General features: G+C 51.7%; 1 protein-coding gene across 3 annotated transcripts in view; it reads left to right on the top strand.

Annotated features, from left to right (window-relative positions):
• The window catches only part of IQSEC2 (IQ motif and Sec7 domain ArfGEF 2), a 559,465-nt gene that overhangs the window by 61,815 nt on the left and 471,046 nt on the right, over positions 1–26,604 (top strand). The window contains exon 1 of one of the 3 annotated variants that reach the window (XM_085629905.1): positions 8,041–8,400. The exons of the other annotated variants lie outside the window; for them this stretch is intronic. Coding sequence (XP_085486031.1) covers positions 8,348–8,400 — 53 coding nt within the window. The 5' untranslated portion in view covers positions 8,041–8,347. Of the gene's footprint in view, positions 1–8,040; positions 8,401–26,604 lie in introns of those variants that run through there. 3 annotated transcript variants of the gene reach the window in all.

Below are 26,604 nucleotides of genomic sequence, written 5' to 3'. Positions count from 1 at the left end.
GGAGCAGAAACACACTATGGGAGAGACAGCAGACAGTACACTCACTGGGAGGAGGAGCAGAAACACACTATGGGAGAGGCAGCAGACAGTACACTCACTGGGAGGAGAGGAAACACACAATGGGAGGGACAGCAGACAGTACACTCACTGGGAGGAGGAGCAGAAACACACTATGGGAGAGACAGCAGACTGGTACACTCACTGGGAGGAGGAGAGGAAACACACCATGGGAGGGGCAGCAGACAGTACACTCACTGGGAGGAGGAGCAGAAACACACAATGGGAGAGACAGCAGACAGTACACTCACTGGGAGGAGGAGCAGAAACACACTATGGGAGAGACAGCAGACAGTACACTCACTGGGAGGAGGAGCAGAAACACACTATGGGAGGGGCAGCAGACAGTACACTCACTGGGAGGAGGAGCAGAAACACACTATGGGAGAGACAGCAGACAGTACACTCACTGGGAGGAGGAGCAGAAACACACTATGGGAGAGACAGCAGACAGTACACTCACTGGGAGGAGGAGCAGAAACACACTATGGGAGAGACAGCAGACAGTACACTCACTGGAAGGAGGAGCAGAAACACACCATGGGAGGGGCAGCAGACAGTACACTCACTGGAATGAGGAGCAGAAACACACTATGGGAGAGACAGCAGACAGTACACTCACTGGGAGGAGGAGCAGAAACACACTATGGGAGAGACAGCAGACAGTACACTCACTGGAAGGAGGAGCAGAAACACACTATGGGAGAGGCAGCAGACAGTACACTCACTGGGAGGAGAGGAAACACACAATGGGAGGGACAGCAGACAGTACACTCACTGGGAGGAGGAGCAGAAACACACTATGGGAGAGACAGCAGACAGTACACTCACTGGAATGAGGAGCAGAAACACTATGGGAGAGACAGCAGACTGGTACACTCACTGGGAGGAGGAGAGGAAACACACTGTGGGAGAGACAGCAGACTGGTACACTCACTGGGAGGAGGAGCAGAAACACACCATGGGACAGGCAGCAGACAGTACACTCACTGGGAGGAGGAGCAGAAACACACCATGGGAGAGACAGCAGACAGTACACTCACTGGGAGGAGGAGCAGAAACACACTATGGGAGAGACAGCAGACAGTACACTCACTGGGAGGAGGAGAGGAAACACACCATGGGAGGGGCAGCAGACAGTACACTCACTGGGAGGAGGAGCAGAAACACACTATGGGAGAGGCAGCAGACTGGTACACTCACTGGGAGGAGGAGAGGAAACACACTATGGGAGAGGCAGCAGACAGTACACTCACTGGGAGGAGGAGCAGAAACACACTATGGGAGAGACAGCAGACAGTACACTCACTGGGAGGAGAGGAAACACACTGTGGGAGAGACAGCAGACAGTACACTCACTGGGAGGAGGAGAGGAAACACACTGTGGGAGAGGCAGCCGACAAGAGTCAAATGCAAAAGCTTCATGAAAGGGTTTCAATGCTTTTGCATTTGACTCGTGAGGGACACCTAGTAACGACTAGTGGAACTGCAGCTCTTTGTAGAAATATTTTGATATTGGATACTATAATATTCACTGCCCACTGCTAATCTCGTCCCATAATGCTTTGCAGGGCCTTTGGTTGGGATTTTATTTTTGCCCATAACTGTGCTTGGGGTGGTCCTAGGAGGAAGGGACCACCACTGAATCGTTCACCAGCATGATATGCTTTTTGTGTTCAAGGCATCTGCTTGGTCCTCCCCCTAGGTTAGGGGAGACCCCAAAATCATCACCTCTCTCTTTGCCTAATATTTTCATTCACAGTTCACTATTGTGAAACGTTTATATGGTTTTTAGCATGTAAAATTGCTTTATCAAAGCATTTGTGAGTATTTTTTATATTGCTGCTACGCTGTGTTGTAGCACAGTTTTTGCACTGTTACGTGCATTTTGAGAAATGCATAGTAGTGCAAACTACGCATGCCCCGTAGTACTATGCCCAGGGTTAACACTGACCTCTGATCTCCCTGCTGCCACTGTGTGTACGCTGACCACTGCTGCCACTGTGTGTACGCTGACCACTGCTGCCACTGTGTGTACGCTGACCTCTGATCCCACTGCTGCCACTGTGTGTACGCTGACCACTGCTGCCACTGTGTGTATGCTGACCTCTGATCCCACTGCAGACCTCTGATCCCACTGCTGTCACTGTGTACGCTGACCACTGCTGCCACTGTGTGTACGCTGACCTCTGATCCCACTGCTGCCACTGTGTGTACGCTGACCTCTGATCCCACTGCTGCCACTGTGTGTACGCTGACCTCTGATCCCAGTGCTGCCACTGTGTGTACGCTGACCACTGCTGCCACTGTGTGTATGCTGACCTCTGATCCCACTGCAGACCTCTGATCCCACTGCTGTTACTGTGTACGCTGACCTCTGATCCCACTGCAGACCTCTGATCCCACTGCTGTCACTGTGTACGCTGACCTCTGATCCCACTGCTGACCTCTGATCCCACTGCTGTCACTGTGTACGCTGACCTTTGATCCCACTGCTGACCTCTGATCCCACTGCTGTCACTGTGTACGCTGACCTCTGATCCCACTGCTGACCTCTGATCCCACTGCTGTCACTGTGTACGCTGACCTCTGATCCCACTGCTGACCTCTGATCCCACTGCTGTCACTGTGTACGCTGACCTCTGATCCCACTGCTGACCTCTGATCCCACTGCTGTCACTGTGTACGCTGACCTCTGATCCCACTGCTGTCACTGTGTACGCTGACCTCTGATCCCACTGCTGACCTCTGATCCCACTGCTGTCACTGTGTACGCTGCCCTCTGATCCCACTGCTGCCGCTGTGTGTACGCTGACCTCTGATCCCACTGCTGCCACTGTGTGTACGCTGACCCCTGATCCCACTGCTGCCACTGTGTGTACGCTGACCTCTGATCCCAATGCCGCCACTGTGTGTACCCTGACCTCTGATCCCACTGCTGCCACTGTGTGTACGCTGACCTCTGATCCCACTGCTGCCACTGTGTGTACGCTGACCCCTGATCCCACTGCTGCCACTGTGGGTACGCTGACCTCTGATCCCACTGCTGCTACTGTGTGTACGCTGACCTCTGATCCCACTGCTGCCACTGTGGGTACGCTGACCTCTGATCCCACTGCTGCCACTGTGAGTACGCTGACCTCTGATCCCACTGCTGCTACTGTGTGTACGCTGACCACTGCTGCCACTGTGAGTACGCTGACCCCTGATCCCACTGCTGCCACTGTGAGTACGCTGACCTCTGATCCCACTGCTGCTACTGTGTGTACGCTGACCTCTGATCCCACTGCTGCTTCTGTGTGTATGCTGACCTCTGATCCCACTGCAGACCTCTGATCCCACTGCTGTCACTGTGTACGCTGACCTCTGATCCCACTGCAGACCTCTGATCCCATTGCTGTCACTGTGTACGCTGACCTCTGATCCCACTGCTGACCTCTGATCCCACTGCTGTCACTGTGTACGCTGACCTCTGATCCCACTGCTGACCCCTGATCCCACTGCTGCCACTGTGAGTACGCTGACCCCTGATCCCACTGCAGCCACTGTGTGTACGCTGACCTCTGATCCCACTGCTGCCACTGTGAGTACGCTGACCTCTGATCCCACTGCTGTCACTGTGTGTACGCTGACCTCTGATCCCACTGCTGACCTCTGATCCCACTGCTGCCACTGTGTGTACGCTGACCTCTGATCCCACTGCTGGACCCCTGATCCCACTGCTGCCACTGTGAGTACGCTGACCCCTGATCCCACTGCTGCCACTGTGTGTACGCTGACCTCTGATCCCACTGCTGCCGCTGTGTGTACGCTGACCTCTGATCCCACTGCTGCCGCTGTGTGTACGCTGACCTCTGATCCCACTGCTGCCGCTGTGTGTACGCTGACCTCTGATCCCACTGCTGCCGCTGTGTGTACGCTGACCTCTGCTGCCACTGTGAGTACGCTGACCTCTGATCCCACTGCTGCCACTGTGTGTACGCTGACCACTGCTGCCACTGTGTGTACGCTGACCTCTGATCCCACTGCAGACCTCTGATCCCACTGCTGCCACTGTGTGTACGCTGACCCCTGATCCCACTGCTGCCACTGTGTGCACGCTGACCACTGCTGCCACTGTGTGTATGCTGACCTCTGATCCCACTGCTGACCTCTGATCCCACTGCTGCCACTGTGTACGCTGACCTCTGATCCCACTGCTGACCTCTGATCCCATTGCTGCCACTGTGTACGCTGACCTCTGATGCCAGAAATGGTGCTCGTGTCTGTAAGATAAGCAAGGGCGTTGGTTGTGATGGTTTGTAAATGATGCTGGTTCTGAAGATGGTTCGCGCCGGCCACGGTAGTCGAGTTCTTTCAGGGTGGAGCGACCTGTTCATAGTTATTCAGGCCTTGGATGAGACCGGCTGCCTCACGTAGGATGCCCTTCCGGCGGACAGTGTGAAGTCTGTGATTTCTCCGAGCGGGGCATTTCCACCATCCAGGTGGAACAGTATGAGGGTGTGCACACCAGTATTAAAGCCAGAGTCTGGAAGAAACCTTTTCGCTTTCCTCAGAAGTGAGAGCTGGTGCCTGGCTGGCTTTGGTGTTTATCGAGTCTACCTGGCAGGGGGAACAAACTGTCTGGGAATGATCTTCCCGGGGACATCGAAGCCGTGGATGACTCCTTGCTGCAGCTCGTGTTCCCCTCCTTGTCCCCCCAAGCAAAGCCTCTTCGTCCTGGGAATGGATAACTTCCATCCTTCACTGATATTTAGGAAAAAAACTTTTTTCTTGGTGTCTCAGCTCTCAATCGACTAGATGTGTTTTTTTCTACTCCCCCTCTTGTATGTTTACTTTCAATATATTTTGCTCCTTTTGTGTCCAGCACAGTGGATCTTAATCTGTGTTCTTTTGTGTCGCCGCACTTCATGGTTACTGGAATCTGGCAGCCCTCAGTGGGTCACAATGGAACCCTGAGACCGCACAACAATACACAAAAAACACAGGGAATAAATACACAACTGATGAAATATTTAATTCAATTCACAATTACATTTTTAATGTAAAGGATGGAGCTTTTCTAAACTCCGTTGAGCTCACTCATCGTCCATACCATATTCTGCTGATGCCCGGGCACCTCTCCCACAAATCACTCTGAGGATGGTAGCTTCACCTTTAACCTCCAGTTTCAAAATGTCTTCACGTTTACATAATGATTTACATTTTTAAATGTTGCTCCTTTATGTACACATAAATAATTCGTTAATATGTTTTCTTAATATATTTTCTTTTCTAAACGGTCACGGGCCCCCGAGTGGGCTTCCTGGCTCCCAGGGGTCCATGTGCCACAGGTTCACTGGTCCAGCATACACCCCATGTGAGGGTTAACCGGCCCCAGGGGTCCCTGGGCCACAGGTTGACTGGTCCAGCATACACCCCATGTGAGGGCTTACCGGCCCCCAGGGGTCCCTACTACAGGGGTGACTACTTACGCATGAATTGATGGGGTTTTACAGAGCTTTGTTTCGGGGTGGCAGGCCAGGCCCCCAGTAGTAATATTTCAGAGGTCGTCATACAAAAAGCATTCCAATATGGCGTCTGGTGCATACCAATGTGTCGTGCACTGCCCGTCTGAGTATGCCACAGGGTTACCTGTCTGTCTGTCCTTCCATCCACTCCCCGAGGGTACGTCCGTGCCCCTGTCTATCCCTGGCACACTGTTCCTGTCTGCATGTACACCGAAGGTGCCTCTCTGCCCCTATCTACCCTGGAAACACTCTGCCCCTGTCTGCATGTCCCGGAGGGTACGTCTGTTCCTCTGTCTATCCCTGGCACACTGCCCTGTCTGTTTGCCCGCAAGGGTGCCTCTATGCCCCTGTCTGCGTGCCCCCCAAGGATGCCTCTATGCCCCTGTATATCCCCGGCACACTGCCCTGTCTGCGTGCCCCCAAAGGGTGCCTCTATGCCCCTGTCTATCCCTGGCACAATGCCCTGTCTGCATGAACCCCCTGGGGTGCCTCTGTGTCCCTGTCTATCCCTGGCACACCGCCCTGACTACGTGCCCCGCCCCCTCCCCCCCCCGTGCCTCTGTGCCCTTGCTCATGCCCGGCACACTCTGCCCCTGGCTGCACGCCCCCCCCCCTAGGGTGCCTCTGCACCCCCGTCTGTCCCTGACCCCCTCTTCCCCAGCTCCCTGATGCCCCGCTGGCGGTAAACAGGCGCTGCCGGTGCCCCAGGGGGCCCGTTGCCAGGGCTCTCGAAGGAGCCGGGGTTGGTAAAAGTCTTCTCTGCTCTCAGGGCCGGAGGCGGAGACGGAGGAGGAGCCGGCCCAGCCCCGGAGCTTGGACTCGGAAACACAAACAGCAGCACTTCCCGGACTAGCAGCAGCAGGCCTCGGAGCCCACACCCCTGGACTCTCAAGAGGGGCCCCGGACTCACTAGAACTCCCTGGACTCATAGCAGGAGCATGAGGAGCTCCCTGGACCCATAGCTGGAGCAGGAGGAGCTCCATGGACTCATAGCAGGAGGAGCTCCATGGACTCATAGCAGGAGGAGCTCCCTGGACCCATAGCTGGAGCAGGAGGAGCTCCATGGACTCATAGCAGGAGGAGCTCCATGGACTCATAGCAGGAGGAGCTCCCTGGACCCATAGCAGGAGCAGGAGGAGGTCCCTGAACTCACAAGAGCTCCTTGGACTCTCAGGAGGGGCCCCGGACTCACAAGAGCTCCCTGCTCTCACAAGAGCTCCCTGGTCTCACAACAGTGGGAGCTCCCTGGACTCTCAGTAGGGGCTCACTGGGCACATAGGAGGGGCTCGGGACTCACAAGAGCTCCCTGGACTCATAGCAGGAGCAGGAGGAGCTCCCTGGACCCAAGGCACGAGCAGGAGGAGCTTCATGGACCCATAGCAGGAGGAGCTCCATAGACTCATAGCAGGAGTAGGAGGAGCTCCCTGGACCCATAGCAGGAGCAGGAGGAGCTCCCTGGACTCTCAGGAGGGGCCCCGGACTCACAAGAGCTCCCTGCACTCATAGCAGGAGCAGGAGGAGCTCCCTGGACTCTCAGGAGGGCCCCGGACTCACAAGAGCTCCCCGAACTCACAAGAGCTCCCTGGTCACACAAGAGCTTCCTGGTCTCACAGCAGGGGGAGCTCCCTGGACTCTCAGGAGGGGCTCACTGGGCACATAGGAGGGGCCCCGGACTCACAAGAGCTCTCTGGACTCTCAGGAGGGGGCCGCGGACTCACAAGAGCTCCCTAGACTCATAGCAGGAGGAGCTCCCTGGACCCATAGCAGGAGCAGGAGGAGCTCCCTGGATTCATAGCAGGAGGAGCTCCCTGGACTCACAGCAGAAGGAGCTCCCTGGACTCAAAAGAGCTTCCTCGACTCCCAGCAGGAGGAGCTCCCTGGACTCCCAGCAGGAGGAGCTCCCTGGACCCAAAACAGGAGCCTCTGCTCGGACTGTCAGTACAGTGGAGTTTTTGGACTCTCCCCATGGCCCCCCCACCCCTCCCCCTGGGGGGCTCTTAGACCCGGAACCTGCTGCGAAGCTCCTGCCCTCGCCCGGTCCTTAGTCTGCTCTTCAGAGCTGTCCCCTGCATGGGATGCCCCCTCCCACTCTCAGAGCTGCCCCTGCTCCCCCTCAGAGTTGCCCCTGCCCTCTCTCTCAGAGCTGCCCCTGCCCCCCCTCAGAGCTGCCCCTGCCCCCCCTCACAGCTGTCCCTGCCCCCTCAGAGCTGCTCTTGCCCCCCTCAGAGCTGCCCCTCCCACTCTCAGAGCTGCCCCTGCTCCCCCTCAGATCTGCCCCTGCCCTCTCTCTCAGAGCTGTTCCTGCCCCCTAACAGCTGTCCCTGCCCCCTCAGAGCTGCTCTTGCCCCCCTCAGAGCTGCTCGTGCCCCTCTCTGAGCTGCCCCTCCCACTCTCAAAACTGCCTCGGCTCCCCCCTCAGAGCTGCCCCTGCCCCCTCACAGCTGCCCCTGTCCCCCTCAGATCTGCCCCTGCCCCCCTCAGAGCTGCCCCTGGCCCCTCCCACTCTCAGAGCTTCCCCTGTTCCCCCTCACAGCTGCCCCTGCCCCCTCAGAGCTGCCCCTTCCACTCCCACTCTCAGAGCTGCCCCTGCCCCCTCCCACTCTCAGAGCTTCCCCTGTTCCCCCTCACAGCTGCCCCTGCCCCCGACCACTCTCAGAGCTGCCCCCCTTCCCCTCTCAGAGCTGCCCCCAGTGTGGCCCCTGCCCTAGCCTACCCTTTGCCCTGTCGGCCCCGCTCGCAGCAGCACCCCCTCCTTCCGGGGGGGCCCGCAGGAGCTGAACATGAGGAAGAAGAAGCCGCAGGAAAAGTTGCCCCCCCGGGCCGCTGTGTACATGTGAGTGTGAGGGGGCACCTGGGGGGAGGGCACTGCCCAGCTGACTCTGCCCCGCTTCCTGGCAGCGGGCAGGCTGGATGAGGTAAAGGTGGGCGGTACCAGAGGGTGGCAGAGTTTTTACTGAGCCTTGGGTGCCCTTCAGGAAGTGTTTATCGGACGGTGCCCAGTGACCGAACCCCCCCCCCCCCCGAGCTTTGATGCCCGCCCGGCGGTAAATATGGGATTACAGGCTTCTGTGGCCCCTGACTGGGAGGCGGGGGCCTGTGGGAAGAGTGGGCTTACAGGCTTCTGCGGCCCTGGCTGGGAGGTGGGCACCTGTGGGAAGGGGAGGCTTACAGGCTTCTGTGGCCGCTGCCTGGGAGGTGGGCACCTGTGGGAAGGGGAGGCTTACAGGCTTCTGTGGCCCCTGCCTGGGAGGCGGGGTCCTGGGGTTGCTTTCGGGCGCCTCTCGCCCTGCCTCGAGGTGCTATGGGTAAACAGAGCTCCACACACTATCCCCCGACCACCTCCCGGCAGCGCCCCCACCCCCCTCCTCAAGGGCGGCTTATCTATGGAGCCAGACTTTAGTGCAGAGGCCACACCAGGCATCCCTCGTAGCACCAGACAGGCGGTAGCCCCACCCCCCATGGGCACAGTGCTGCCCCACCTCATGGGTACACGGCTGCCCCACCCCCATGGGCACACGGCTGCCTCACACCCATGGGCACACTGCTGCCCCACCTCATGGGCACACTGCTGCCCCACCTCATGGGTGCACGGCTGCCCCACCCCCATGGGCACATGGCTGATCCACCCCCATGGGTACACTGCTGCCCCACATGCATGGGCATACGGCTGCCCCACATCCATGGGCACACGGCTGCCCCAACCCCATGGGCACACTGCTGTCCCACCTCATGGGTACACAGCTGCCCCACCCCATGGGCACACTGCTGCCCCACCTCATGGGTACACTGCTGCCCCAACCCCATGGGCACACGGCTGCCCCACCCACATGGCTGCCACACCCCCATGGGCACACTTCTGACCCACCCCCATGGGCACACGGCTGCCTCACACCCCTGGGCACACTGCTTCCCCACTTCCATGGGCACACGGCTGTCCCACCCCCATGGGCACACTGCTGCCCCACCTCATGGGTACAGTGCTGCCCCAACCCCATGGGCACACTGCTGCCCCACCTCATGGGTACACGGCTGCCCCACCCCCATGGGCACACGGCTGATCCACCCCCATGGGTACACTGCTGCCCCACATCCATGGGCACACGGCTGCCCCACATCCATGGGCACACGGCTGCCCCACCCCCATGGGCACACTGCTGTCCCACCTCATGGGCATACTGCTGATCCACCCCCTTGGGTACACTGCTACCCCCACCTCATGGGTACACTGCTGCCCCAACCCCATGGGCACACGGCTGCCCCACCCACATGGCTGCCCCACCCCCATGGGCACACTTCTGACCCACCCCCATGGGCACACGGCTGCCTCACACCCCTGGGCACACTGCTTCCCCACTTCCATGGGCACACTGCTGTCCCACCCCCATGGGCACACTGCTGCCCCACCTCATGGGTACAGTGCTGCCCCAACCCCATGGGCACACTGCTGCCCCACCTCATGGGTACACGGCTGCCCCACCCCCATGGGCACACGGCTGATCCACCCCCATGGGTACACTGCTGCCCCACATCCATGGGCACACGGCTGCCCCACATCCATGGGCACACGGCTGCCCCACCCCCATGGGCACACTGCTGTCCCACCTCATGGGCACACAGCTGCCCCACCCCCATGGGCACACTGCTGATCCACCCCCTTGGGTACACTGCTACCCCCACCTCATGGGTACACTGCTGCCCCAACCCCATGGGCACACTGCTGCCCCATCTCATGGGCACACGGCTGCCCCAACCCCATGGGCACACGGCTGCCCCAACCCCATGGGCACACTGCTGCCCCACATCCATGGGCACACGGCTGCCCCGCATCCATGGGCACACGGCTGCCCCACCCCCATGGGCACACTGCTGTCCCACCTCATGGGCACACAGCTGCCCCACCCCCATGGGCACACTGCTGATCCACCCCCTTGGGTACACTGCTACCCCCACCTCATGGGTACACTGCTGCCCCACCCCATGGGCACACTGCTGCCCCACCTCATGGGCACATGGCTTCCCCACCCCCATGGGCACACGGCTGCCCCATCCCCATGGGCACACTGCTGCCCCACCCCCATGGGTACACTGCTGCCCCAACCCCATGGGCACACTGCTGCCCCAACCCCATGGGCACACTGCTGCCCCACCCCCATGGGTACACTGCTGCCCCACCTCATGGGTACACTGCTGCCCCAACCCCATGGGCACACTGCTGACCCACCTCATGGGCATACGGCTGCCCCACCCCCATGGGCACACTGCTGCCCCACCCCCATGGGCACACTGCTGATCCACCCCCATGGGTACACTGCTACCCCCACCTCATGGGTACACTGCTGCCCCACCCCATGGGCACACTGCTGCCCCACCTCATGGGCACATGGCTTCCCCACCCCCATGGGCACACGGCTGCCCCATCCCCATGGGCACACTGCTGCCCCACCCCCATGGGTACACTGCTGCCCAACCTCATGGGTACACTGCTGCCCCAACCCCATGGGCACACTGCTGACCCACCTCATGGGCATACGGCTGCCCCACCCCCATGGGCACACTGCTGCCCCACACCCATGGGCACACGGCTGCCCCACCCCCATGGGTACACTGCTGCCCCATTTCATGGGTACACTGCTGCCCCACCTCATGGGTACACAGCTGCCCCACCTCATGGGTACACAGCTGCCTTACCCCCATGGGAACACTGCTGCCCCACCTCATGGGTACACTGCAGCCCCACACTCATAGGTACTCTGCTGCCCCACCCAATGGGCACACAGCTGCCCCGCCCCAATGGGCACACTGTTGGCCCATGCATTGCGTCTGCAGTGTGCCATGGCTAAGGTGTTACTCTGAAAGGGTTTCTTGCAACTGTAGGAGGAACAGGCCAGATTTAAGGAAGGCTGCTGAGCTTAGAGTAGAGGGGTGCAGAGGTGCCCATCCCGAGGCGAGACCTGGTAGACCATGGCCCCGGCTGTGCTAAAGGGAAGGGGGGCACCTCCCTTCTGTAAGTGAAATCATCTGCCTTTTTAGCTCGACTTGCGCTGCTCCAGAGGCATGCTGTAAGCCCCGCCCTCTCCCCGCCCCTATTTGTCATTGGCTTGTGTCATTGTCCTTCATAACTGCTGGCTTCTGATTCTTTAATAGGCTTGTTAATCCCTTCTTAGTACCGCCTTGTCTTAATTTGTAACCTCCCGTGAGGACTGGCCCTTTTACTGCGGTTGTTACACTGTATGTCTAGTTTAGTCTGTAGATTGGTAATCTCAATGGGGTAACCCAGTAATGCGCAGAACCTGGGGATGAATACAGTATAGGAACAGTGGTTCTGCCACCTAATAACTAAACGTATGTTTCCCCCTATGGGTGGGACTCTCAACGTATGTTTTAAAAATGCACCGCACAGAAGAAGTGACAGTTTACCTTTTGCATTTGAAAATTATTTGGTGAGTTAAAGACAATAACCAAACGACATTATTCAACATACACAACAAATACACATGGATATTTACAATAGTAATATAAAAAGTGACAGATTGTGACTACACACATCACGATACTACACAATTTGTACAAAAAGAACGAAAAAAACATGAAACATCAGTATTTTGGATAAGTTACTAGCAACCAACGGCACCCTAGAAAGACCTCGTGTATTTTATGGGTCTGGCCGACAAGAAATGCCAGATGTGGAACGTTGACGTTTCGACCCCTATTGGCATGTGCGTGTCATTAACATCACAGTGGGGTCTTCATCAGGAAAAAACACTGTTGTGTGTGAGCCCCTCAAGATTATATCGAGAACCTCAGCTGGTTATTCAGTCAACTCTCCGAAGGATATCGATTTGTACCCGTAGCATCTGCCCTCTCTCCCAATAGAGTATCCAAAAGGATATTCCAATACTCGGGGGCACATCGGCTCCCAGTCGATCTCCGGCGTGCCACGCTCGGAGACAGCTGCAGATTCAATGGCAACCACATAATATCAACAGAGCCCAGTCCAGCTGAGGTCTGTGCATTCCCAGCGCACTCAGTCCTCCGGCATGACTGGGAGAAGGGAGCGGTCCATGTCCCGGGAGTCCAGACAGACATTGGAAGTAAGATGGAGCAGTGTCACTCACATCTCTTCTTGGATCATGAAAATGTTTAGAAGAAAGTAGAAAAGTGTGAACCCCTGAATCCACCTAACTCCGACCCTAAAGGGAAGAGAGATCCTTTGGGCAGCGGCGGGTGCCCTGCGTGGATCTGTCGCGTTGAAGCCTTTCCTCTCTGGTTGGCTCAGAAGATTTGGCGCTGTTTTTGGACATGTGAGATCTTTCGTGTGATGGGAGAGGAAGAGATGAGGGGCACGCATGTCAGGCGGAGGTGTAAATGTACGCATGGATGTATGGGATTTATAAAGCGCTGGAATCACCCCGTAGGGTGTCTCCCCGCTGCCAGAGAGAGCAGGCATTGGACAGGCGCCCATCAGTCCAGTCTTCAGGAGTCCCCTGAAGCGGTGCCGCCCGGGGCACCTGCGCAGGACCGGACGAAGGTATGGACACTTCTGCCACCTGTTCGTCATTTCCTGTAGCGAGGGACGACTCACGGCCCTTTACCTTCGGATCTAAGCAGTCTGCTTGGACAGTAAACTTTGAACATGTCTGCCAACCAGCGGGGACTTGTACCATAAAGTGCTTTATGGGCGAGGAAGCACGTGCATGAGACAGCCGTGGGCCGGAGAGCACTCTACGAAATGTGTTAGAGCGCCAATCCCAAAGTTACAGAGACGGGGAGCTTTACTCATTATGCTTTTTCCGTATTTGAAAGAGAAGCTCTCTCTGAGGCCAGCCATATAAGAATGACCGAGAGAAGTGTCCATTCCGTGCGCCCTGCATTACCCCAGGCTCAGGGGTGTCCACGGGGCTAGCTTCAACACATGGCTGTGCTGAATGTTGTGTTGTGTTTGTAGCTCCCCAACTCCAGCTGGGTCCAGGGGTGTCCCCGGGGCTAGCTTCAACGCATGGCTGTGCTGAATGTTGTGTTGTGTTTGTAGCTCCCCAACTCCAGCTGGGTCCAGGGGTGTCCCCGGGGCTAGCTTCAACGCATGGCTGTGCTGAATGTTGTGTTGTGTTTGTAGCTCCCCAACTCCAGCTGGGTCCAGGGGTGTCCCCGGGGCTAGCTTCAACACATGGCTGTGCTGAATGTTGTGTTGTGTTTGTAGCTCCCCAACTCCAGCTGGGTCCAGGGCTCAGGGGTGTCCCCGGGGCTAGCTTCAACACATGGCTGTGCTGAATGTTGTGTTGTGTTTGTAGCTCCCCAACTCCAGCTGGGTCCAGGGGTGTCCCCGGGGCTAGCTTCAACGCATGGCTGTGCTGAATGTTGTGTTGTGTTTGTAGCTCCCCAACTCCAGCTGGGTCCAGGGGTGTCCCCGGGGCTAGCTTCAACGCATGGCTGTGCTGAATGTTGTGTTGTGTTTGTAGCTCCCCAACTCCAGCTGGGTCCAGGGGTGTCCCCGGGGCTAGCTTCAGTACATGGCTGTGCTGAATGTTGTGTTGTGTTTGTAGCTCCCCAACTCCAGCTGGGTCCAGGGGTGTCCCCGGGGCTAGCTTCAACACATGGCTGTGCTGAATGTTGTGTTGTGTTTGTAGCTCCCCAACTCCAGCTGGGTCCAGGGCTCAGGGGTGTCCCCGGGGCTAGCTTCAACGCATGGCTGTGCTGAATGGTGTGTTGTGTTTGTAGCTCCCCAACTCCAGCTGGGTCCAGGGGTCAGGGGTGGATCACGCGTCCTGGTTCGGCCCTGGACTGCATCCAAGATGTAGTGTATGTGGACACGCCTCAAGTGGGTGTAATCTCACCCTTGAAAAAACGAAAACAGTGAAAACGGCAAAAACAACGGGAAACAATTCTATCCGTTTGGCCATTAATGGAAGAAATCCAAACGCCGGAGCCTCGGGCGAAGGCCGCGCAGCTCGGGGCCGCGCAGCTCGGGACCGCGCAGCTCGTGGCCGCGCAGGGCGGTGCTTGCCACTGTTCATCCTCATCTCATTCTCCTCTGAGACGGCAGCGCGCGCCGGCCCTTTGAGAGCGACTTCCAGCTGCTTTTACATTCCAGCTGTTGACGAGCGGGTCAAGTGTAAGACGCGTTTTGATTGGTGCTCGCTGATTCCTGGTAGTTCAGTCTTTCCTCACTTTCGGACGCTTTGCCATCTTTTTTAGATGTGCTCAATTCTCGAATTGAAAAGCGTTTATGGAACATGTAATGGAAACAAGTGCTGATTGGCTGTTTATAGACCCCCCCCTGTTGAGGCGCCCTCGATTGGAAGAGGGGAGATGAGCAGGGGCGGTTGTGTTCCTCAGTTAGTTGTGTACACGCAGCCACACTTGGTTGGAAGTGGATAGCTGGGCAGTTGTGTTCCTCAGTTAGTTGTGTACACGCAGCCACACTTGGTTGGAAGTGGTGAGCTGGGGCGGTTGTGTTCCTCAGTTAGTTGTGTACACGCAGCCACACTTGGTTGGAAGCGAGGAGTTGGGGCGGTTGTGTTCCTCAGTTGTGTACATACAGCCACACTTGGTTGGAAGCGGGGCGCTTGGATGGTTGCGTTCCTCAGTTAGTTGTGTACACACAGCCACACTTGGTTGGAAGCAGGGAGCTGGGACAGTTGTGTTCCTCAGTTAGTTGTGTACACGCAGCCACACACTGTTGAAAATAGGGAGTCGGGACAGTTGTGTTCCTCAGTTGGTTGTGTACAAACAGCCTCACTTGGTTGGAAGTTGGTAGCTGCGGCGGTTGTGTCAGTTAGTTGTGTACACACAGCCACAATTCGTTGGAAGTGGGTAGCTTGAGCGGTTGTGTTCCTCAGTTAGTTGTGTACACACATGCACACTTAGTTGGAAGTGGGTAGCTGGGGCAGTTGTGTTTTATTCAGTTAGGTGTGTACACGCAGCCACACTTGGTTGGAAGTGGTGAGCTGGGGCGGTTGTGTTCCTCAGTTAGTTGTGTACACGCAGCCACACTTGGTTGGAAGCGAGGAGTTGGGGCGGTTGTGTTCCTCAGTTGTGTACATACAGCCACACTTGGTTGGAAGCGGGGCGCTTGGATGGTTGGGTTCCTCAGTTAGTTGTGTTCACATAGCCACACTTGGTTGAGTTGATTGATGTTGCGGTACCTGCAGAAGGCCTTCTCAAGTTACTGTTCCTCCATGGGAGTGGATGCGACTAAAGGTGTTTGCCTGTTCAGCAGTTACTTTGGGAAGGTCATCCGAAGGTCACCCGAAGGTCATCCTCTTTATAAAGGGGTGTAACATTTGTGTGGTTTACCTTTGCGTAATTATGCAAAATGTGAGGAAAATTCTCAAATGACCTGAAATTATGCACAATGGCAAGAACTCAATTATTGCTAAAAAGATCGTCTGCTTGTGCTAAAGTCCCGTGAGCAGCTTGTGATTACGCGAGGTGACATAACACTAACAGCAGAATTTGGGGAATGTCATGCAACGAGAGTAAAGAGAAATTATGCAAGATTACGCTGGCGTAACAGAGATGGTATCTGGGCCTAGCTCCGAGAGCCGAACTTTTAGAAAATTATTGATAAAAAAACAGAGTTTCGCCTAATGGTGGTCCTGAAGCTTGAAAGCTCACCTGAACGAATCCTCCTCATGCTAAGCAATGGATAAAAGATCAACCCGTCTAAATAACAAGCACTGGCGAAGCTGCTAGTGGCTGACAGCCTTTTGGCCTCATCAAGCCTTGTTTTGTTTTGGTATTGCTTTTGTATAACTTTATTGTTGAGGTAGCTGCTGTATCCTCACTAATATAAAAAAATACAGCTAAAAGCAATCATATTTGAGCCCACAAAGAGCACACATTTCCATACAGCACTACTCTTTGTCAGGTGTCTTTGCTTTGCTGAAGCGGGCGAACAGCAAGCAGAGTCATGAAAATACAAGAAAATGTCATGCTCGGTGCAACGATCACACCAATTTCCACCCAGAAACAGCGATAGACCACAAAGGGATGCGATATTTTGCACATTTTACTAGACTGTCTTAAAGTTCTTGAAGCTCGGAACCTGTGTGCACGGCCAATCTTTTTAAAATGTGAAGTTAGAAATCGTGTATGGGCAGCAGATGTGTTAAACTGAAACGCACTCATTAGATGTAGCATGTGTAATAGGGAAGTTTATGCGTGAAGTTAAAAACGTTTTTAAAAGTGTGTAGAGCTGAAGTTTTAGTGCCGGTATTGCTTGGAGGAAATGTATACCTGTTTTTTATAAATGGTATTTATTTTTAAATTAGTTTTTTATAGATCGTATTTTTAGAAGATTTTTAATGGAATTTGAGTTTTATACGGTTGTTATATAGACTACATCTTGAGATGGGTTTTTAATGGAAGACTGATTTGTTTGTACGTTTATATATGTTTAAGGACCTATGGTCTAAATGAACAATCTTTTTGGCTGACTGACAGCCAGTAACTGATTAGGACTCAAAAGGTTGATAGATTGAAGACAGACTGAGCACCAAGCCCGCCTTGCAGCGTGGCGCCGGCTGATCCTGAGGGACTTGGATTTACATTCTGGTGATCCCATTAAAGGCCTGAAAGATCTCCTGAACACTAACCCCAGCCGCAATCAGACTCATCGGACTGTCAGACCAAAGACCCCGGCTCTGCACCCGCAGCCTCAGAATCCATCAATGGGGGACTGAACCCTACTGAGCTTAAGAGCCCAGAATACCTATCGCACAAAGCACTTCAACAAGGAACGCATCAATAACAGCTGCACCGATCTGTGAGCAGCCATCTTGGACGTCAGTGGGCTACCGTCAAGGCTTAAGTCTGGTACATTACTGACCTTTGGAAGACAAATGCTGAAACGGCTAGTAAAACTCTTCTAAGATTTACGTTTTTCCAGAGAAATGCAAGTTGCGTTTCATAAGCTGCCGCAACAAAAATTTAAATGTAATCCCAGAATTTCCCGAGAGGCTTTACACCTAATTGTCCACATCAAGGTTCAAATGCCCATCGGTAGGAACAGTGTTTCCGATCTTTGTACTTTCTTGCCAACTATCGACAAGCCATGAAGGGAGGATGATCTAGAACCCAGGAAAGGAAGACTTCGAAGAAGACAACAAAGACGGACATGGTTATCACAAAAAAGAGATGCAATGGATTTTAGGAAGTCATAATGTGCACCAAGAAACATCAAGTGTATGATGTAATACTTGAAAATACTTCCCCTAGAGGCCACTTAAGAACAATCATGGGGTCGCCTTATCTAGCGTCAGTCAGGATGTCAATCAGTACAGCCCTCTCCACAAAGAAGGCTACATGATCATGGAAAGCTCTTGTCTCAGATGGGCTCCGTGCCGAGTGTTGTATCTCTTAAGGGGCCGCGTAGTTGAAGTTATGACCTCAGGACACATCCTTCACACACAATTACCCAGAGGTAGTTCCATCAAAATGATCATTACTCTTATCCCAGAAACAGTAAAGGCTCCTTATTAAGGAGAATGCATTGAAGTCTCGATGTCCACTCGATCAACCCTGATTACCGAGCAGATGCCAACATCACACCAACTGCTTTCTTTCTCCTGGACAAGCTAGAAGAAACATCCTTTCTTTCTCCTCGACAAGCTAGAAGAAACAGCCTTTCTAACTCCTGGAGAAGCGAGAATAAACAGCCTTTCTAACTGCTGGACAAGCTAGAAGAAACAGCCTTCCTAACTCCTGGACAAGCTAGAAGAAACAGCCTTTCTTTCTCCTGGACAAGCGAGAAGAAACAGCCTTTCTAGCTCCTGGACAAACGAGATGAAACAGCCTTTCTAACTCCTGGACAAGCTAGAAGAAACAGCCTTTCTTTCCCCTGGACAACCAAGAAGAAACAGCCCTTCTAACTCCTGGACAAGCTAGAAGAAACAGCCTTTCTAGCTCCTGGACAAGCTAGAAGAAACAACATTTCTAACTCCTGGACAAGCGAGAAGAAACAGCCTTTCTAACTCATGGACAATTTAGAAGAAACAGCCTTTCTAACTCCTGGACAAGCTAGAAGAAAGAACCTTTCTTTCTCCTGGACAAGCTAGAAGAAACAGCCTTTCTTTCTCCTGGACAAGTGAGAAGAAACAGCCTTTCTAACTCATGGACAAGCTAGAAGAAACATCCTTTCTTTCTCCTGGACAAGCTAGAAGAAGCAGCCTTTCTAACTCCTGGACAAGCTAGAAGAAACAGCCTTTCTAACTCCTGGAGAAGCGAGAATAAACAGCCTTTCTAACTGCTGGACAAGCTAGAAGAAACAGCCTTTCTAACTCCTGGACAAGCTAGAAGAAACAGCCTTTCTTTCTCCTGGACAAGCGAGAAGAAACAGCCTTTCTAGCTCCTGGACAAACGAGATGAAACAGCCTTTCTAACTCCTGGACAAGCTAGAAGAAACAGCCTTTCTTTCCCCTGGACAACCAAGAAGAAACAGCCCTTCTAACTCCTGGACAAGCTAGAAGAAACAGCCTTTCTAGCTCCTGGACAAGCTAGAAGAAACAACATTTCTAACTCCTGGACAAGCGAGAAGAAACAGCCTTTCTAACTCATGGACAATTTAGAAGAAACAGCCTTTCTAACTCCTGGACAAGCTAGAAGAAAGAACCTTTCTTTCTCCTGGACAAGCTAGAAGAAACAGCCTTTCTTTCTCCTGGACAAGTGAGAAGAAACAGCCTTTCTAACTCATGGACAAGCTAGAAGAAACATCCTTTCTTTCTCCTGGACAAGCTAGAAGAAGCAGCCTTTCTAACTCCTGGACAAGCTAGAAGAAACAGCCTTTCTAACTCCTGGAGAAGCGAGAATAAACAGCCTTTCTAACTGCTGGACAAGCTAGAAGAAACAGCCTTTCTAACTCCTGGACAAGCTAGAAGAAACCGCCTTTCTTTCCCCTGGACGATCAATAAGAAGCAGCCCTTCTAACTCCTGGACAAGCTAGAAGAAACAACCTTTCTTTCTGCTGGACAAGCTAGAAGAAACAGCCTTTCTTTCTCCTGGACAAGCGAGAAGAAACAGCCTTTCTAACTCATGGACAAGATAGAAGAAACAGCCTTTCTAACTCCTGGACAAGCTAGAAGAAACAGCCTTTCTAACTCCTGGAGAAGCGAGAATAAACAGCCTTTCTAACTCCCGGACAAGCAAGAAGAAACAGCCTTTCTAACTCCTGGACAAGCTAGAAGAAACCGCCTTCTTTCCCCTGGACAAGCAAGAAGAAACAGCCTTTCTAACTCCTGGAGAAGCTAGAAGAAACAGCCTTTCTTTCTCCTGGAAAAGTGACAAGAAACAGCCTTTTTAACTCCTGGACACGCTAGAAGAAACAGTCTTTCTAACTCCTGGAGAAGCTAGAAGAAACAACTTTTCTAACTCCTGGACAAGCTAGAAGAAATAGCATTTCTAACTCCTGGACAAGCTAGAAGAAACTGCCTTTCTTCCCCCTGGACAGGCTAGAAGAAACAACCTTTCTAACTTCTGGACAAGCTAAAAGAAACAGCCTTTCTAACTCATGGACAATTTAGAAGAAACAGCCTTTCTAACTCCTGGAAAAGCTAGAAGAAAGAACCTTTCTTTCTCCTGGACAAGCTAGAAGAAACAGCCTTTCTTTCTCCTGGACAAGCGAGAAGAAACAGCCTTTCTAACTCATGGACAAGCTAGAAGAAACAGCCTTTCTAACTCCTGGACAAGCTAGAAGAAACAGCCTTTCTAACTCCTGGAGAAGCGAGAATAAACAGCCTTTCTAACTCCCGGACAAGCAAGAAGAAACAGCCTTTCTAACTCCTGGACAAGCTAGAAGAAACAGCCTTTCTAACTCCTGGACAAGCAAGAAGAAACAACCTTTCTTTCTGCTGGACAAGCTAGAAGAAACAGCCTTTCTTTCTCCTGGAGAAGCTAGAAGAAACAGCCTTTCTTTCTCCTGGACAAGTGACAAGAAACAGCCTTTCTAACTCCTGGACACGCTAGAAAAAACAGCCTTTCTAACTCCTGGACAAGCAAGAAGAAACAGCCTTTCTAACTCCTGGACAAGCTAGAAGAAACAGCCTTTCTAACTACTGGACAAGCTAGAAGAAACAACCTTTCTTTCTGCCGGACAAGCTAGAAGAAACAGCCTTTCTTTCTCCTGGAGAAGCTAGAAGAAACAGCCTTTCATTCTCCTGGACAAGCGAGAAGAAACAGCCTTTCTAACTCATGGACAAGCTAGAAGAAACAGCCTTTCTAACTCCTGGACAAGCTAGAAGAAACAGCCTTTCTAACTCCTGGAGAAGCGAGAATAAACAGCCTTTCTAACTCCCGGACAAGCAAGAAGAAACAGCCTTTCTAACTCCTGGACAAGCTAGAAGAAACAGCCTTTCTAACTCCCGGACAAGCAAGAAGAAATAGCCTTTCTAACTCCTGGACAAGCTAGAAGAAACAGCCTTTCTAACTCCTGGACAAGCTAGAAGAAACAACCTTTCTAACTCCTGGACAAGCTAGAAGAAACAGCCTTTCTGACTCTTGGAGAAGCGAGAATAAACAGCCTTTTTAACTCCTGGACAAGCTAGAAGAAACCGCCTTCTTTCCCCTGGACAAGCAAGAAGAAACAGCCTTTCTAACTCCTGGAGAAGCTAGAAGAAACAGCCTTTCTTTCTCCTGGAAAAGTGACAAGAAACAGCCTTTTTAACTCCTGGACACGCTAGAAGAAACAGTCTTTCTAACTTCTGGAGAAGCTAGAAGAAACAACTTTTCTAACTCCTGGACAAGCTAGAAGAAATAGCATTTCTAACTCCTGGACAAGCTAGAAGAAACAGCCTTTCTTCCCCCTGGACAGGCTAGAAGAAACAACCTTTCTAACTTCTGGACAAGCTAGAAGAAACAGCCTTTCTAACTCATGGACAATTTAGAAGAAACAGCCTTTCTAACTCCTGGAAAAGCTAGAAGAAAGAACCTTTCTTTCTCCTGGACAAGCTAGAAGAAACAGCCTTTCTTTCTCCTGGACAAGCGAGAAGAAACAGCCTTTCTAACTCATGGACAAGCTAGAAGAAACAGCCTTTCTAACTCCTGGACAAGCTAGAAGAAACAGCCTTTCTAACTCCTGGAGAAGCGAGATTAAACAGCCTTTCTAACTCCCGGACAAGCAAGAAGAAACAGCCTTTCTAACTCCTGGACAAGCTAGAAGAAACAACCTTTCTAACTCCTGGACAAGCAAGAAGAAACAACCTTTCTTTCTGCTGGACAAGCTAGAAGAAACAGCCTTTCTTTCTCCTGGAGAAGCTAGAAGAAACAGCCTTTCTTTCTCCTGGACAAGTGACAAGAAACAGCCTTTCTAACTCCTGGACACGCTAGAAAAAACAGCCTTTCTAACTCCTGGACAAGCAAGAAGAAACAGCCTTTCTAACTCCTGGACAAGCTAGAAGAAACAGCCTTTCTAACTACTGGACAAGCTAGAAGAAACAACCTTTCTTTCTGCTGGACAAGCTAGAAGAAACAGCCTTTCTTTCTCCTGGAGAAGCTAGAAGAAACAGCCTTTCATTCTCCTGGACAAGCGAGAAGAAACAGCCTTTCTAACTCATGGACAAGCTAGAAGAAACAGCCTTTCTAACTCCTGGACAAGCTAGAAGAAACAGCCTTTCTAACTCCTGGAGAAGCGAGAATAAACAGCCTTTCTAACTCCCGGACAAGCAAGAAGAAACAGCCTTTCTAACTCCTGGACAAGCTAGAAGAAACAGCCTTTCTAACTCCCGGACAAGCAAGAAGAAATAGCCTTTCTAACTCCTGGACAAGCTAGAAGAAACAGCCTTTCTAACTCCTGGACAAGCTAGAAGAAACAACCTTTCTAACTCCTGGACAAGCTAGAAGAAACAGCCTTTCTGACTCTTGGAGAAGCGAGAATAAACAGCCTTTTTAACTCCTGGACAAGCTAGAAGAAACCGCCTTCTTTCCCCTGGACAAGCAAGAAGAAACAGCCTTTCTAACTCCTGGAGAAGCTAGAAGAAACAGCCTTTCTTTCTCCTGGAAAAGTGACAAGAAACAGCCTTTTTAACTCCTGGACACGCTAGAAGAAACAGTCTTTCGAACTCCTGGAGAAGCTAGAAGAAACAACTTTTCTAACTCCTGGACAAGCTAGAAGAAATAGCATTTCTAACTCCTGGACAAGCTAGAAGAAACAGCCTTTCTTCCCCCTGGACAGGCTAGAAGAAACAACCTTTCTAACTTCTGGACAAGCTAGAAGAAACAGCCTTTCTAACTCATGGACAATTTAGAAGAAACAGCCTTTCTAACTCCTGGAAAAGCTAGAAGAAAGAACCTTTCTTTCTCCTGGACAAGCTAGAAGAAACAGCCTTTCTTTCTCCTGGACAAGCGAGAAGAAACAGCCTTTCTAACTCATGGACAAGCTAGAAGAAACAGCCTTTCTAACTCCTGGACAAGCTAGAAGAAACAGCCTTTCTAACTCCTGGAGAAGCGAGAATAAACAGCCTTTCTAACTCCCGGACAAGCAAGAAGAAACAGCCTTTCTAACTCCTGGACAAGCTAGAAGAAACAGCCTTTCTAACTCCTGGACAAGCAAGAAGAAACAACCTTTCTTTCTGCTGGACAAGCTAGAAGAAACAGCCTTTCTTTCTCCTGGAGAAGCTAGAAGAAACAGCCTTTCTTTCTCCTGGACAAGTGACAAGAAACAGCCTTTCTAACTCCTGGACACGCTAGAAAAAACAGCCTTTCTAACTCCTGGACAAGCAAGAAGAAACAGCCTTTCTAACTCCTGGACAAGCTAGAAGAAACAGCCTTTCTAACTACTGGACAAGCTAGAAGAAACAACCTTTCTTTCTGCTGGACAAGCTAGAAGAAACAGCCTTTCTTTCTCCTGGAGAAGCTAGAAGAAACAGCCTTTCATTCTCCTGGACAAGCGAGAAGAAACAGCCTTTCTAACTCATGGACAAGCTAGAAGAAACAGCCTTTCTAACTCCTGGACAAGCTAGAAGAAACAGCCTTTCTAACTCCTGGAGAAGCGAGAATAAACAGCCTTTCTAACTCCCGGACAAGCAAGAAGAAACAGCCTTTCTAACTCCTGGACAAGCTAGAAGAAACAGCCTTTCTAACTCCCGGACAAGCAAGAAGAAATAGCCTTTCTAACTCCTGGACAAGCTAGAAGAAACAGCCTTTCTAACTCCTGGACAAGCTAGAAGAAACAACCTTTCTTTCTGCTGGACAAGCTAGAAGAAACAGCCTTTCTTTCTCCTGGAGAAGCTAGAAGAAACAGCCATTCTTTCTCCTAACCAAGTGAGAAGGAACAGCCTTTCTTTCTCGTGGACAAGCTAGTAGAAACATCCTTTCGAACTCCTGGAGAAGCGAGAAGAAACTGCCTTTCTTTCTCGTGGACAAGCTAGAAGAAACAACCTTTCTAACTCCTGGAGTAGCAGGAAGAAACAGCCTTTCTTTCTCCTGGACAAGCTAGAAGAAACAGCCTTTCTTTCTCCTGGAGAAGCTAGAAGAAACAGCCTTTCTTTCTCCTGGACAAGTGACAAGAAACAGCCTTTCTAACTCCTGGACACGCTAGAAAAAACAGCCTTTCTAACTCCTGGACAAGCAAGAAGAAACAGCCTTTCTAACTCCTGGACAAGCTATAAGAAACAGCCTTTCTAACTACTGGACAAGCTAGAAGAAACAACCTTTCTTTCTGCTGGACAAGCTAGAAGAAACAGCCTTTCTTTCTCCTGGAGAAGCTAGAAGAAACAGCCTTTCATTCTCCTGGACAAGCGAGAAGAAACAGCCTTTCTAACTCATGGACAAGCTAGAAGAAACAGCCTTTCTAACTCCTGGACAAGCTAGAAGAAACAGCCTTTCTAACTCCTGGAGAAGCGAGAATAAACAGCCTTTCTAACTCCCGGACAAGCAAGAAGAAACAGCCTTTCTAACTCCTGGACAAGCTAGAAGAAACAGCCTTTCTAACTCCCGGACAAGCAAGAAGAAATAGCCTTTCTAACTCCTGGACAAGCTAGAAGAAACAGCCTTTCTAACTCCTGGACAAGCTAGAAGAAACAACCTTTGTTTCTGCTGGACAAGCTAGAAGAAACAGCCTTTCTTTCTCCTGGAGAAGCTAGAAGAAACAGCCATTCTTTCTCCTAACCAAGTGAGAAGGAACAGCCTTTCTTTCTCGTGGACAAGCTAGTAGAAACATCCTTTCGAACTCCTGGAGAAGCGAGAAGAAACTGCCTTTCTTTCTCGTGGACAAGCTAGAAGAAACAACCTTTCTAACTCCTGGAGTAGCAGGAAGAAACAGCCTTTCTTTCTCCTGGACAAGCTAGAAGAAACAGCCTTTCTTTCTCCTGGACAAGCTAGAAGAAACAGCCTTTTTAACTCCTGGGCAAGCTAGAAGAAACAGCCTTTCTTTCTCCTGGACAAGCTAGAAGAAACAGCCTTCCTAACTCCTGGACAAGCTAGAAGAAACAGCCTTTCTAACTCCTGGACAAGCTAGAAGAAACAACCTTTCTAACTCCGGGAGTAGCCGGAAATAACAGCCTTTCTAACTCCTCGACAACTGAGAAGGAACAGCCTTTCTATCTCCTGGACAGGCTAAAAGAAACAGCCTTTCTTTCTCCTGGGCAAGCTAGAAGAAACAGCCTTTCTTTCTCCTGGGCAAGCTAGAAGAAACAGCCTTTCTTTCTCCTGGACAAGCGAGAAGAAACAGCCTTTCTAACTCCTGGAGAAATGAGAAGAAACAGCCTTTCTTTCTCCTGGACAAGCTAGAGGAAAGAACCTTTCTCTCTCCTGGACAAGCTAGAAGAAATAGCCTTTCTTTCTCCTGGACAAGCTAGAAGAAAGAACCTTTCTTTCTCCCGGACAAGTTAGAAGAAACAGCCTTTCTAACTACTGGAGAAGCGAGAAGAAACCGCCTTTCTTTCTCCTGGACAAGCTAGAAGAAACTGTCTTCATCTGGGGCAGGCTTGCTTAGGGAAACACTGGACTATTTGCTAACATTATCATCTTTGATGAAAGCTCTAACACATCTGACGTGCGTAGACCCTGGATGGCCTTCTCAAATGGCCCTTTTTAGGTCTCGCTGAGTCAGTCGTGCATGCGCTGCTCGGAGAGACTTTAGTAGGTGAGTTTTCAAAAGGCTGCTGGTTGGCAACAAGCTTGCGCTCACGCGAGCGTGCACGCGCGAACCGCCAGCCTTCAGCAGCACTTTGAAAACTCACCTACTAAAGTCTCTCCGAGCAGCGCATGCATGCTGACTCAGCGAGACCTAAAATGCGCATTACGCCAGCGATGCTTCCATAAAGCAGCTCGCCTCCGCCGGGTCTTTGGGGACGCAGCTTCCCAGCAAGTGATAAAAGCGGCTTGTTACATTTTTCTAACTTGCTTTGTTTCTCCTTTGTTAAAATGCTTGCTGTGACGGGCCAGTTTAGTTGCATAGCCAGTGTTCAGTTTTCAACCTTATTCACCCATTGCTGTTTAATGAAACGTTTTTCTAGTGGAGTCTAATCGGCTTGTTCGTCATCCGTAGAAACATTTATCGCTGGCTGAAGCCTCTCCTAAGCTGGCTATCGCGTGATTTTGTCTTCCGGAGTTCCGTCTGTGGGTTCTGTCAATCTCAGTTCACAAGACCCTCTTGAACATTGGCCAGCTTTGGGGTTACTACGCCCTGCGATTGGCTTTTTATTGAAGTTATTAGACAGGGAACAAAATAAGGGAGCAAGCTTTGATAAAGCCTGCAGTATGGATGTGTGTTGGCACGTCAGCGAAACAGGTGCAAGCTGAGAAAGCTTGATAATAAAATCAGAAGAAATGCAATTAACCATCTGGAAAATAGTGTGATTAAAAGTGGAAAAATAATGTTTAAAGTTGCAACAATATTAGGAAACATTACTAAAAAACACAGCAACGAAAAACTGGTTCTTCACAGCATTATTGTTATTTGTTTGTATTCATTCTTGCACGTGGCCCACTTTAACCCCCTTCTTATATCATAAAAACACGAGGCATGTGTTCTGTTGGGATTATAGGCCGCAATTCTATTCAGCATGAATGCATAGCACTCCCTCCCCCTTGACACGAGGGGGTCAGA

Source organism: Triturus cristatus, chromosome 10 (assembly GCF_964204655.1).
Source record: "Triturus cristatus chromosome 10, aTriCri1.1, whole genome shotgun sequence".
NCBI lineage: Eukaryota > Metazoa > Chordata > Amphibia > Caudata > Salamandridae > Triturus > Triturus cristatus.
The sequence above is the reverse complement of the archived record's forward strand: the minus strand, read 5'-3'. Positions and strand labels throughout refer to the sequence as shown.